Source organism: Vulpes lagopus, chromosome 7 (assembly GCF_018345385.1).
Source record: "Vulpes lagopus strain Blue_001 chromosome 7, ASM1834538v1, whole genome shotgun sequence".
Classification (NCBI taxonomy): Eukaryota; Metazoa; Chordata; class Mammalia; order Carnivora; family Canidae; genus Vulpes; species Vulpes lagopus.
The window spans coordinates 54,604,796-54,618,797 of NC_054830.1; the positions used below are offsets into that span (position 1 = coordinate 54,604,796).

At 55.7% G+C, this 14,002-nt stretch overlaps 1 protein-coding gene across 2 annotated transcripts in view; it reads left to right on the plus strand.

The window, feature by feature from the left end:
- NUP210 (nucleoporin 210) overlaps nt 1-13,757 on the plus strand; it is a 106,334-nt gene extending 92,577 nt beyond the window's left edge. The window contains exons 32-40 of one of the 2 annotated variants that reach the window (XM_041761488.1): nt 318-538; nt 2,242-2,378; nt 4,999-5,116; nt 6,126-6,272; nt 7,799-8,049; nt 9,016-9,232; nt 10,927-11,022; nt 11,099-11,182; nt 12,340-13,757. In XM_041761488.1, the coding sequence (XP_041617422.1) occupies nt 318-538; nt 2,242-2,378; nt 4,999-5,116; nt 6,126-6,272; nt 7,799-8,049; nt 9,016-9,232; nt 10,927-11,022; nt 11,099-11,182; nt 12,340-12,440 (1,372 nt within the window). In that variant the 3' untranslated portion in view covers nt 12,441-13,757. Of the gene's footprint in view, nt 1-317; nt 539-2,241; nt 2,379-4,998; nt 5,117-6,125; nt 6,273-6,411; nt 7,770-7,798; nt 8,050-9,015; nt 9,233-10,926; nt 11,023-11,098; nt 11,183-12,339 lie in introns of those variants that run through there. The other variant, XM_041761489.1, reaches the window with a different exon arrangement.
- The last annotated feature ends 245 nt before the right edge of the window (nt 13,758-14,002 follow it).

Here is a 14,002-nt window from a genome sequence, read left to right on the forward strand (position 1 = left end):
CCTGGGCAGCACTTTGCAGCTTACCTTGCCCCTCGGCCTCCACCTTCCCGCCCTGGGACGTGGGGGATGCACTACGGGCCACGTCAGCTGTGGGCCATGGGTTCCTCCCACAGAAGAGGAGAGGAGGCCTGGTTCGTGTGGCCTGCGGTGGCCTCATATCTTGGCAGCTGCTGGATAAACTTGAGCCCGAGGGACATCAGGGGCCACAGTCAGCCAGAGGCTTTGGCTTCACCTGGCAGGGGACTCAGCGTGCCTGTCCCTCTGGAGCTGGGGACCTCTTCCCTCAGACTGAGCCTGCCTCTCCCTCCTGTGCCTAGAGACGAGTTTGTGCAGATTGGGAAGGGCGGCACCAACAACACGTGCGTCGTGCGCACCATCAGCGTCGGCCTGACGCTGCTCAGTGTGTGGGACACAGAGCAAGTGGGCCTGTCTGACTTCGTTCCGCTGCCTGTGCTCCAGGCCATCTCCCCGGAACTGTCCGGAGCAGTGGTGGTAGGTGATGTCCTGTGTCTGGACACAGTTCTGGTCGGCCTAGAAGGTAAGAGAGATGCACATTGGTCAGGGAGCCCTTCTGAGTGAGGGGCAGTCCCAGGGATGGGACTAGGCTCCTGCTGTGGGGCTAAGACCAGCAGAGCTCGTGTGAGGCTCAAGAGCAGGTGTTGGAGTCTTCAGGCCAAGTCCAGCGTGCTGCCTCTTTTTGCCAACCAAACTGCGTTAGAACTCTGCGGCCCCGGGATCCCTGGTGGCGCAGCGATTTAGCGCCTGCCTTTGGCCCAGGGCGTGATCCTGGAGACCCGGGATCGAATCCCACGTCGGGCTCCCGGTGCATGGAGCCTGCTTCTCCATCTGCCTATGTCTCTGCCTCTCTCTCTCTCTCTCTCTGTGACTATAATAAATAAAAAATTAAAAAAAAAAAAAAAAGAACTCTGCGGCCCCCATTCATTCATGAGCCCTCGGTGGCCATTTTCACCCTACAAAGCCAGGGGGAGTGGCATCCAAGACCTTCGGCCCCACACAGCCCGATGTGTGTACCCTCTGGCCCCTCACAGAGGCTTCCAGCTCTTACACGAGCATAGCGCTGAGTGGTAGATGTTTCTGTGGAAATGTCCCCCTATCCACTGTCTAATGGGAGGCATTCACGACCCAACACTCAAAATGTGGCTAATGCGACTGAGGAGCAATCTGTTCCATTTTAATTCATTTCATGGCCAGTGGTTACCATGTTGGACAGTGTACATCTAGAAGGAAATGTGAGCAAAGAGTAGCCCTTGGCCCCATTCAGCAGATTTCCAGATTTCAGCCGTTCACATGCCACCTGTATATGCATGACCTACATTCCTTTTTTTTTTTTCAAATTGACTTCCCTTTTTTTTTTTTTTTTTAAGATTTTATTTATTCATTCATGAGAGACACAGAGAGAAAGGCAGAGACAGGCAGAGGGAGAAACAGGCTTCATGCAGCGAGCCCAATGTGGGACTCAATCCTGGAACTCCAGGATCATGCCCTGGGCCGAAGGCAGACGCTCAACTGCCGAGCCACCCCGGCGTCCCTTGAGTCCCTGATTTTTTTTCACCCAATGAAATTCATTTTAAAAGGAAGTTAAATACTGCCCTTAAAATATATATATATATATATATATATATATATATATATATATATATATATATATATATATATATATATTTGGCCAGAAGTAGATGTGGTTGTTGAGTTACTGTGTTGTATCTATTATATAATGGGATTGGCTTTTAATTAAGAAATGCTGTTTAGTGCCAGCTCTTGAGCCTTGACACTTGCTTTGTTTGCTAAAAAGGGACTGGTAAACAGTTACGGGCTGCGCGGGGGCGGGGGGGCTGCTGTGGGGAGGGCCAGCTCCCAGGTCATCCCGGGACAAGGAATGATCATGGGATTCAGAGCAGGGAGGTGCTGGGGAGAAAGGGCCAGAGGTTCACTCTGGTCAGGGTCACAGCTGAGCAGAGAGCAGGTGCACTGGAACCGCAGGGGGTTCCAGGTGGCCACAGCCAGGAGCCTGAGGGGAGTGGCCAGATGTGGGGTGCAGAGCGGGAGGCATGGGTTCTACCCTGAGGGTGATAGGGTGATGCATGAGCTCCCTTGGCAGCAGTGTGGAGCATGGGGGTGGGCAGGGCAGCCAGGAGGCTGGCACCGTCACCCCGGGGACAGGGTTTGGCCAGAGTATCAGTTGTGGGAAAAACGAGTGACAGCCAGGGCTTCCTCTCCCAGGCCTCTCTGGAACCTGGAGCTCCTCAGCCAGCAGCATCCTCCACATCGACCCCAGGACAGGTGTGGCTGTCGCTCGAGAGGCAGGATCTGTGACGGTTTACTACGAGGTCGCTGGGTACCTGAAGACCTACAAGGAGGTGGGGCTTCGGGGAATGCACAGCTCGCCCTCTGGGGTGAAACCCTTAGCTTTCTATACTGAATGACTCCCTTTTCTTTAAAAAACAAGCGCCAGCAGCGTGCTAGCAGGCAGGATCCAAAGTCATGAGTCTGGGTTCTGCTGCCCACTGGGCCTTTCTACATAGGCCTCCACCTCCCACCTCCCCACATTCCAAATGGTGTCAAGGCAAGGGCTGACATCCTGGGCTTGCCCCCCAGCTCCCATGCACTCTGGGGGATAGGCAGGAACATCCCCTGTGGGCGTCTCCCCAGGGGTCTCGGCGTGGGCGGGCCATCATGGCGATTTGGATTTGGCTTCACTGAGGAAGTTAAGCCTCCCCGGCAAGTCACCTTTTGAGTCTTTCTGGAGGCGAACAAAACTGTTCTCTCTCCTATTTACCTCCAGCCGAGAATGAATCAATGAGCAACGTCTGGCTGTGTTCCAAATGTGTCTCATTTTAGAGCCAGTGTGCACGTGATCAAATCCAGCAGGTTAACCTAATAGCTCGCATATTTAGTGCCGGGGCTATGCAGCCGGTGAGCTGGTTGCAGATAGAAGCACCTTATGACTGATGAAGCTGTGCTCTCCCAGGAGGAGCCGCCGAGAGTGGGCAGGGGCAGCGGAGGGCTGGACGAGAGAGCATGGTGTAGGCTAAGGTATGCCGGGCTTGAGAGCCCAGCCCCGATGGCTGGAACACAAGCAGTGCAGGCAGGAGTGGAGGCCGGCGTTGTAATCAGATCATGATACGCACTGGGTTCCAGGTAGTTCCGTGGAGTGTTTAAAGCATGGGAGCTCTGGGGCCAGGCTGCCTGGGTTTGCATCCCAGCTGGGCACTGAGGGGCTGTGTAGCATTGGGTAAGTCATTTTGCCTCTCTGTGCCTTGGTTTTCCTGTCTGGAAAATGGAGAGAAGAGTGTTGTAAGGATTAAATGAGTTCATATATGTGAAGCACTTAGAATGGTAGGCAGTGCTTAGCAAATATTATGTAGATATTAGCTGCAACTGTTACTATTCCAGAATAAAGAGGTGGAAGCTTATGCCAGATCCAGTAGGGACTCATCAGGGATTTTTTCTTTCTAAGTAGAGAGTGATATAGATCAGAGGTAAGGTTTGGAATGAGTACTGGTGCCTGGCAAAGTCTGCAAGCCCAAAGGAAGGGCAGGAGCTGCAGGGTAGCCAGCTAGGGGCTGAGGTTGGGCCCTCAGCTGGCCCCATCGGGTGGGCATAAACTAAGGGTGGACTTAGGGGAGATTCAGAGGGAGGGTCACCAGAGCTTGGTGACCATTTGGAAGTAGGGGTTGAGGGAGGAGTAGGCTCTGAGGAGGACTCCCCTGGGGTCTAGCTTGGGTGACAAGGTGGATGTTGGTCCTTTACCCTAACGGGGAAGCAAAAAGCAAAGAGGGGGGACTAATGTGGGTGGAGGATGAGTTAGTTGATATGTGGCCAGTTTGAGGTGGTTGCAGCTCCTCTCTGGGGCTAGGGGTGAAATGGCAGGTGTTTCTGGAGCTCCAGGGCAGAAGGCTGGAGATGGGTGGGGGTCTACCACACAAAAGTGGTTCTCGAAGACCTGAGAGTGGATGGGAACATGCAGAACATGCCAGGGCAGGAGGGGCAGGGGCAAGGCCTTGGGCCTCCTCTGCAAGGTGTGGAGGAGGAGGAAGAAGAAGAGGGGAGAAGACAGTAGCGTGGTGGTCAGAAGTATGGGAGAAAATGGGAAGAACTAGGGCCAGAGAGCAGGTGCCTCTGCTCAGAGAGCAGTCCGGAGGCAGTGGGCCCAGCCCATAGGCCTTCCTATGATCCTACATCAGCCACGGCCCTGGGAGCTGTATGGGCTTTGGGGAGGATTGAGACCCTATCCCTGCTCTCAGGGAGATCATGTTCTGGTGGAGGTCAGACCCATGGGAGGCAGGAAGCGCTCAGGGGCAGCCCAGAGGTGGGTAGACAGCCTCCAGCTGGAGGGGGTGACACAGGAGCTGGGCCTTCAGGGGCCAATGGGGTCAGGCTCTGCAGGGGAGGTTGAAAGCTTAAGAAAGACCCACAGCTGGGGTGTTTGGGTGCAGCCAGGGCAGGATGAGCAAAGGGGGTGGGCAGGGAAAAATCTGGGAGGACTTGTATCTGGGTAGAGGGACAAGTGATGGGGGTGGTTGCTTCACTGCCCAGGCTGTGTGAGTTGCATTTTGGCCAGGGTGATTTATTTTGAATGAATGACAGTAAAGTAAAATAGCACCTTCTCTCGTTGCTGAAAGACTAATTAACCAAACTGATGAACAGAGAAGTGATTGCAACTGTCACAAGAACCAAAATCCGCAGCCCACCCCAAACTGTTAAATGAATTCAGGCCTGCTGTTCAGCTCCAGGCTCTGCTGTTCAAGAAAAGCAGCTTGTTCAGAAGGACAGAGCCAGACCGCAGGGTCTGACCAGGCCAGGGCCTAAGCCCAGCTCCATCACCTCTTGGCACGTCTTTCAGATGATGAGCCTGTCTTGTGCCCTGTGCAAGGGGCAGAACCCCGTCACAGGCAGCAGGGTGAGGTCACGAGAGTGCCCAGCACCGAGCCCACACGTGGCTGGTGCTCACTGCAGCTGCCTCGGCTCCCTCCTCAGATAGTGATTGGTGTCCCTCAAAGGATCGTGGCCCGTTCCGTCCGCCCAGGCCAGACCGGCTTCCAGGAGGCCTCCAAAGTGACCATCACCGTGGGAGACAGAAGCTCTAACCTGAGAGGTAGAGAGTGAGGGGCTTGCTTGGTCTGGGGAGGGGCCCTGCCAAGCTCAAGGGCTCCTCATGCCCTTGTCTGCTGCGATTTTCTCTGCTTTTCCCACACAAACTCACCCCACAGCCAGAGAGAACACCTAAACCCCCCATGGGCCCATTCCTTCCAGCTTTTGAGAAATCCCAGTCCTCCACAAGTAGAGATGGTTCAAAGAGATCTTCCTAAAAGAGCCTGGCATCCAGAAACGTCCTGTTTCTGAGCCAGAAATGCCACTTTAGCCCTCAGGCAGCCAAGTAAAGAAAGCCACCCTTTCTACCACTCATCCCAGAGGGTACTGACTTAGCAGGCCTCACTGCTGATTTGGGTGTTTGTAATTACCTCTTCTGACTCACGTGCAGAACATTCGACCCTGTCCCCTGCCCGTGACAGCCCTGGACAGCAGCTGTCAGAAATAAATACATCAATACAGGCTGTTTGGGTTTTGTTTTTATTTTTTTGTTTGGTTGGTTCTTTTTGAAACCACTTAACCGGTAGGATTAAATATGGCTGTTCTTGTTCCGATTGATGAGGCAGCTTTACTGCATCCCAGTAACCTCTGTTTTCCCACCTCCGTGCACGAGGGCAGCTGCACTGTGCCGTTGCCAAAGTGATACTCAGTGTATTAGCGGAGAAGTGTTGCCCTCCTGATGCCCAGGAATAAATTGCCCATCTTCCCCTGCTGCCGGCGACAGAGGACATGCATTAGTGGCCCGACCTACCTGCCAGGCTGCTGGATGCAGGCTCTCGCACAGATGCTGAAATTCCGATCTGAGGTTGCCCACCACTCAGAATGACCTTCCCCATCCTTATAGTCACCCTCAGCTTTTATAGTCTGTGGCACCACTGTGAAGCTTCCGGCTGCCCTGGGAGCCCTGTGCAGAAGGAGCGTGGGGCACAGGTGCCACTTCCCAGCCCAGCCAGCCTGGGCGTGGCGGCCAGTCGTCCTGGCCCAGGCCCTTCTTACCCGCCTCCCGTCTCCAGGTGAGTGCTCCCCCACCCAGATGGAAGTCATAGAGACTCTGCACCCAGAATCGCTCATTAGCTGCCAGCTCCGGTTCAAGCAAGAGGTCTTCGATTTCCCAGCACGGGACATTTTCACAGCAGAACCGGGATTTGACACGACTCTGGGTAAGTTCGGGGGTTGAATAGAAAACTGGCTCCTTTGGGGTGTTTGGCTCACAACAGCCATCTGCGTGGAGGGGTCATCAGGAACCCAGCCCGGGGACAGATGCCACCACTCTGGCCTCTGGTTCCTTCCGGCCACCAGGAGGGGTTGGCAGTCCTGTGCTGGGTGATGGCCGTTGTCCACAGCTGCCTACACATACACAGGAAGGACGTGCTTCGGAGTTGGAAGACCTGGATTCAAGGTTCAAGACCTTCTGTGCTCTTTCTAGCGCTGAGCCAGTGGGTGTTGAGGCTGTTTCCCTTGGTGAAATGGGCAGGAAGGTGCCTTGCTCTGCCTACATGAGAGGGCTGAGCGATGCACGCGAGAGATGACTGGAAGGGGCCTGGTTAACTAGTCAAGGGCCACACTGTGTGTCTCAGCATAACTGTTCCACCGTCCATGGAGCTGAAGGCTGGAACCCCAGTCTGGAGTGACCACCTGGCCCCCCAGCATGCTGGCCCTGAGAAGAGTGGTCCCCCCCTGGGGTGCTTCAAGGGTTTAGGAGGATAGTTCCTGCGACATGCTTAGCACAGTGCTCAGCACACACTCCTAGGAGTCCTCAATGGTAGCTGCCAATGTCATGATAATGATTGTTGATGAGCATTTGGCCCATTTTTCCGTTCCTTCCAAGAACATGCAGCCCAGTCTTAATTAGGAGGAGTTAGCAACAGCATGATGCCAGGCCATAAGCCCAGCTGCAGCTCCCGTGGCCCCGGTCAGCACCTAGGCCTCTGCCTAGGATGCAGGAGGTACATCCTCAGAGCACGTCGTATGTGGGGCCCAAGCTTTGGGCTTGGCACAGAGCAGGCAGTGGGTGGTCCCATACCCTATTTATTCCCTAAATGGTGCCATGAGGGATGCAATGCTAGTTCGGTAAGGAGGCTGACTCACTGAGGGTGTTTGCCTGGCATGGGCACAGAAGGGACTCCAGTGCAGGCACCCTGGTTCCAGGCTTGGAGGGGCCTTCCAGGGCAGCACTCAAGTGTTCATTTAACTCGTTTATCTACTCAGGGCCAGGCATAGAGGATCCAACAGGTACCAAAATAGTCCTGATCCACACCCTCCCAGAACTTTCTGCTGCATCTGGGGCCATAGGCTGTGCTGGGCATGAGCCCCAGCTGACCTGTAGCCCAGCATCGATCGGGTCATGATGTCTGTTCATCATTTACTCACTGGCACTCTGAGCCAGGATGGCTGGGCCCTGAGATGCAGAGCTGGCCCCCATGTTCCTACTCCCAGGAACGATAGGGACCTGGTGAATAGAACATCCTGAGAAGGGAGCGAGAGTGCTGGTCACAGAAAGGGTGCCCAAGCTGGACTGGGGGTACCAAAGAGGGACATCCCTGGAGGGTCCAGGAGGAGGGGATGCCTCACCTGAGCTCTGAAGGATGAGTAGGAGTTGTCCAGTTAGAAAAGCAAGGAGGAAGTGTAGCATCAGGGCATGGGTGGGAGAGGGGACAGACAGTGTGGAACACCCTTGTCTGCACAGGCCGGTACCTCTGCTTGGTCACGATGCACAGGCTGACGGACAAGCAGCTGAAACACCTCAGCATGAAGAAGACGGCGCTGCTGGTCACTGCCTCCATCCCGGGCAGCCACATCTCTGGAGAGCATGTGGGCGCCGAGGTGCCCTTCAGCCCAGGGCTATACACTGACCAGGCTGAAATCCTTTTGAGCAACCACTACACCAGCTCCGAGGTCAAGGTCTTTGGTGCCATGGAGATTCTCGAGAACCTGGAGGTGAGTGGCATCCGCACACGAACCAGGGGCCTTCGAAAGGACCAGGAGGAGGCAGGGAGTTCTGGGTAGAACATAGAAGCCCTGGACCACCTCTCTTTAAAATTAAAACTTAAAAATAAAAGTAAATACTCTTTATCCTTTTCTTTGTTTCCACAGCACCACTGTTACCTGTGTGCCTGTATAATTGTGTTAATTACTGTGATTTCTAGAAGTCTTCCCCAGCCAGGAGTTAAGCATGGGAGGGCAGTACTTAGCATAGGGCTTACCTAGTACCTACTAGTGTTCAGTGAACATTTAGTATGTTCGATGAATAAAGTCAGTGCAGGGATGCGCGCTGCCATGGGGCAGGAGGAAAAGCTCCAGTCTCTAACCTGTCAGTGCCTCCTGCACAACTGTACTGAGCTCTGGGCCTCAGTTTCTCCATCTGCTGATGCTGGATGAATGATGTCCTGGGTCCTACCACCAGCAAGCTGGGAGGAGATCTGGGGTGATGTGGCGAAGGGGTTTTTGGCTCCTCTGTTCACTCCATCCATGTCTCACTGCCGCAAATGTGGCTGAATATTCTTGGAGCAAGACAGGGATGAATCCATTGCTGGTGAAGGAAGGCCTGCCAGGCCCTGGGGTTTGAGCTGCTGGCAATCGGCCATTAACAGAGCTCCAGGCTGTTCCCTTGGAAAGTTGGCGTTTGGTGATAGTTCATGTTAGTTTAGCATTTTTTTTAAAGAGCACTTGATTAGAATTCAATGATATTGATTTGTCCTTTCCTCAAAAACACTCCACGTATACACGGTGTGCTCCTTCCCTGACTTTGCAGATTTCACGCTGTCGGTTAGAAGTACCCAGGCATCATCACTGGCCTGGGAAGTGGGGTTGGGGAGGGGTCTTCACCCCTAGCCTTCAGGAGGGGAGCACAGCATGTCAGGCAGCAGCGAGGGTGCAGCTCTCCAGCCCTGACATCTCTCCCAGGTGAAATCAGGGTCCCCAGCTGTGCTGGCCTTTGAGAAGGAGAAGTCTTTGGGGCTCCCCAGCTTCATCACCTACACGGTCAGCATCTCAGATCCTACGGCCGGCAGCCAAGGGCCTCTGTCCACCGCCTTGACCTTCTCCAGCCCCATGACTAACCAAGCCATCACCATTCCAGTCACCGTGGCCTTTGTGATGGATCGCCGAGGGCCTGGTCCTCGTGAGTCATGGGATGGGACACAGCTGGGATGGACCTGGGCAGGGAGGGCTGGGCTTGGTCGTCTCAGTTGTTTTTGGGAACCTGGGGGTGTCAAGAACTGGACAACTCAAAACTACAGAATGTCCTGCAAGGCAGATATCACTCATTCAAGCAGCCATGCGCACTTTGCTTCCCCATCTATTCTCAACCTGGCAGCCAGAGGGATCCTGTTGAAATGTGACTAAGTCATGCCCCTCCTCACTCAAAATTCTGCTATGGCTCCCACCTCCCTCATGAAGTAAAGCCCAAGTCTCTGCAGTGTCTTGAAAGGCCCTACAAAATCTGCCTTCCTGACCCAGTTATGCTTGTCTCCCCCTTGAACGCCTTGCTCCAGCCACTCTGGCCTCCTTCCTCTTTGGGAAGCCAAAAAGGCTTAGCCCCCAGCTAAGTCCTTGGCATTCACTCTTCCCTCCGCCTGGGATGCCTTCCCCCCTTGGCCAACACCCCCACCTCCATCAAACCAACCTTCCCTCAGACATTCTCTGCTCATGAAAAAGGAAACCTTGAACTTTACTTCCACTCAAACCCTTCTTCTTCCATAGCACTATTCTCAGCTGTCAGCCTGTAGAATAATTAGTACAGTAACTTGGGTTTCTACCAGTCTTCCCCAACTAGAGACTAAGTACTATATGTGGGGACAGCGCTTAGAACAAGGCCCACCTGACATACAGCAGGTGCTCAGTAATGGATGATTCATCGATTCTGTAGTCATTATTAGCACCTGTTGTGTGCCAGCCCCTGTGCTGGACAGAGGCCTGAGAAGCCTCAAATAGGGCATGGATTATAAACACAGTAAAAAAGAAATGATTCTAAATGTGGCTTCTTCTTAATGTGGCTGAAGAAGTGGGTGGCACCCAAAGGGGGTGGGTGATTATACCTCTGCTGGCTGGAGGGTGTAGTTCAAAGGGGCATGGAAGGATGAGTAGGCAGGGGGAGGGTGATGCAGTCAGAAGGACCCTGGGGCGATGTGCTGGATGAGGAGCCTTGAACGCCAGGCCAAGGCTTTTTCTTGAGAGCAGGGAATAGCTGGGTCAGGTGTGGCTGGGAGCAAAGGGATGGGGTCAGATCAGTGTCAAGGGCACTTGAAGAGGTCCCGCCTTCTTCCTGCCAAGCAGGGGTGTGTCCTGACCCAGGACAGCCCGGTGAGGGTGCAGGAGGGATGCAGGTTCAGGTAGAGGGAGATAGAAGAGGAAGCCACTGTCTGGGCCACCCTGAGGCGGGGCCCCAAGAGGAGGGGTGGGCTCCCTTGGTCCATGGGCTTCGGGTCTGTCCAATACCTTTGCCCAACCCTGACTTCCATTGTCATGCCTGCAGCTCACGGCTTGACATTTTCAACACTGCCTTGCCTTTCCGGGCAACTTGGCTGACTCTCGGGCAGCCCACACCCTCTGGACTCCCCTGGACTCCCCCGGACAGGTCTGTCCTTCCTTGGAACGGGTATGGACACTGAACCCACTCCAAGGAAGCAGGGCCTCGGGTGGAACCAGGTCGGTTCGAGTGGCCCAAGATGGAATAGGACGGAGCACTGGGGAGACAGCCCCCCAGGGCCAGATGCGGCCCCAGGCCCAGGGCAGGCCACCTCACCCTCTGACCGCACACAGACACGAGGGAACTCGGTGGGTTGGTTTGGTGACCTGTCTTTCCATTGATCGCAGACGGAGCCAGCCTCTTTCAGCACTTCCTGGACTCCTACCAAGTCATGTTCTTCACACTCTTTGCCCTGCTGGCTGGGACTGCTGTCATGATCATAGGTGAGGAGGGCTGCCTTGTGTCCCCTGGTGGTTCCCCACCCCCACCCCAACGCTAACCAGCCCTGTGCTCCTGCAGCCTACCACACAGTCTGCGCGCCCCGGGAGCTCACTGCACCTCCAGCCTTCTCCCCTCGAGCCAGCCCTCGCCACAGTCCCCACTGTGAGTAGCCACCTGTGGCTGCGGGAGGAAGCAGGGATCGGGCCCCAAACCCCCAGTCTCAGAAGCTCTGGCCCTGGGCAGTAGTGGCAGCTGAGGTGTGAGGCCCAGAAGGCAGACCTGGATGCTGGGGAGGGATACAGTATGCCGGTCCTGGGCCAGGACACCTTTCCCCAGGCCAAACCTCGCAGGGTGGAGGGCTGGCGGCCGGGACCTGTCTCTGCAGGTGGCTGGGACTGGCTCCCACCTGCCGGGCTGCTGCAGAGGGCTCTGAGCTGGGTCAGACCTGCTGACTTGGAGGTGGGGGTTCTGGACTGGCCTGATGACAGATTTCCCCAATGGAGAAGAATCACAAGGGCCCGTCTTCCTCATGGTCCAGTTGTCTCTGGTGACCCTGGGCAACTCCAGGGGACACCTCTGAGAACTGCAGTGCCTGGCCAGAAGGGCACATGGCAGCCTTTCTTGTCTTCTGTTTTCCATCTGAGGCTTCTCTCCCCTGAACAGGTTATTGCTGACCTAAGGGGGCATGGGAGGCTTCAAAGAGTCTGAATTTTGGGGAGGAGAACAGGTTTTTTTGTATAGGGTTGCATTTTCCTGGGTGACCAGATCCCACATGCATTCTGGACCCCTAGAACCATAGCCTTCCACAAACGTTCCCCAGCCGTCCTTGCAGCGGGCACTGCCCCTTTCTCACCCCGTCTCCCCATGCACCCCTCCCTCTGTGTGCTGGAACCACTGCGGAATACTGGCATTTTCTCTTGAACACTCCAAAGACTTCTGCACACAGGGGAGTCTTTGTTCATGCAGCTTCCTCTGCCCAGGAGTGTGGTCCTGCCCAGGTGCACAGGCCCTCGTCCCCACACTCCCTGGGGACCCACGGACACTTCATGTAGCCCTGAGACCCACTACTTGTCCTCCCCCACAGGTCTGCTGTGGGAGGTCAGGGCCTATGCTCCAGGCCTCTCTGCATGTCCAGTCATCACACGTTCCTTGGGTGACATCTCTCCGCCAGCACAGGGCTGCCTGGGGGGGCCCGGTCCTGGGGGGTGGCCGAGGTAGGCAGCCGACACTTCCTCAGCCGCTGTTCTGGCACAGCCACTGAGGAATGCCCGGCTCTCCCGTTTGCTCTGTTGCTCACGCCGTCTCTCTTTCCACCCTAGATTTCGCTGCCCCGTCACCGACGCCTTTCAACGCACTGCCTCCCAGCCGCAGAGCCAGCCCGCCCTCAGGGCTGTGGAGCCCCGCATATACCTCGCACTAGTCAGCGGGCCGGGTCCTGATGCCCCTGTGCCCCCATGGTGGGGACAGCCCCGCTCAGCTCGGCCCGGAGCCCAGGCCCCCTCGCTGGCTGCTCTGTGGTGTCCTGTAGGCTCTGCTTATTCTTACACGTCGGAGTTGCCGCTGGCTTTTGTTTGGTTTTGTTCCTAGCCTTTGCTAAGACTCTGGCTCATTCCTTTATGCCTGGTTGTCGAGGGTTTCCGGACAACGTGCAGCCATGCTTTTCTTCCCCTGCCGTCTCTAGAACCACTCTCTTCTCAAGACTTCGAGCACGCAGAAGCTCCGTTTACTAGGAGGGGATGTTACTGCGGTGGCCTCAGGGAAAGGACTTTTTAATTACTTCTTAATTTGTGTGGGGTTCCCCCCGACCATGTGGAAACTTCACCCCTAGTCTGGCTCCTGCTAGGAAATGAGGGGAGTGAACACACGTGAATGTCAGGTGCTCACCCCGTGACTGCACAGAAGCCTTAGGAACGCAGCGATGGGGACCCCACGTTGGCTCCCCCTGCCCTGGGGGACACTAAGGGGCCACAGGAGCTGCGAGCCGGGCTACCTTTTGCCCCTCTGTGGGCCACTGTGAATCAATGGCATCCTCTGTTTCTGTTTCCTAAGCATGGAAACGTCTCCTAGACTGGGCCACAGCCACAGTGGGATGTTTGGTGGCATCTGGTTCCTTTTCCTTCTCCCCGTGTCTCTGCCCACCTAAGGGACATGGGGATCCTAGTTAGGAAAACATCCTTGAGCCAGAGGCCGGGATCTTTCCTTCTGTTTGTTCTTCTGGAGAAGCCACTGTGTTCCACCCAAGCACAAAGACCCAGTGTTACCTGTTCCCCGTTTTGTACTATGGTCATGCACCTCCGCAGACCTGAGCCTCCGGCCCGCCCGGCGCGGACACCGGTCTCCCCATGGCAGCACCCTGCCGGGCCACGGAGCCCGACCCTGGCCAGTGAGGAGGGTGGGCCTGCCTTCCGGGAAGGGGCCCTCCTCCTTCCCAGCCCCTTGTCCCTGCAGCATCCGAGGCCTCTGAGCCAAGCGCCGTGCCACTCTCAGGAAAAACTGGAGACGCATCCCAGAGCCAGGCACGCATGCTCACCGTGTGCGGGAGTCATCCGCTCAGCTCCAAGCCGCACATGTGAGTCCACTTCAGGCCTCCAGGGCTGGGCTGTGCGATTTATTTTTCTAAAGCTGGAGACAGGAAGAATTGTGCCTTTGCATATTACTTAAGCTCAAACTGACAACTTGGATGTAAATAGGCGCATTTCTACTGGGTTTATTTAATAAAGCTCTATATCATTTCTTATGAGGGGCGTGCTCATGGCTGGAACTGCATGCATGCCGCCCGGGAGGGACCCAGGTCCTGGTGACTTTGTTTCTGGTTGCGGGGGCTTGGGGAGCAGTCCGTCCTGCTGCCCCAGTGCGCCACTCCTCCCTTCTCTGGCTGGCCACCAAGGCCTCCCTCCCTGCTGTCGTCCCCCGGCTGCCAGCCCAGGGTCCCCAGAGGTGCCCGAGGATGGGGCCCCGCCCACACGTCACCGGCTAGCCTCA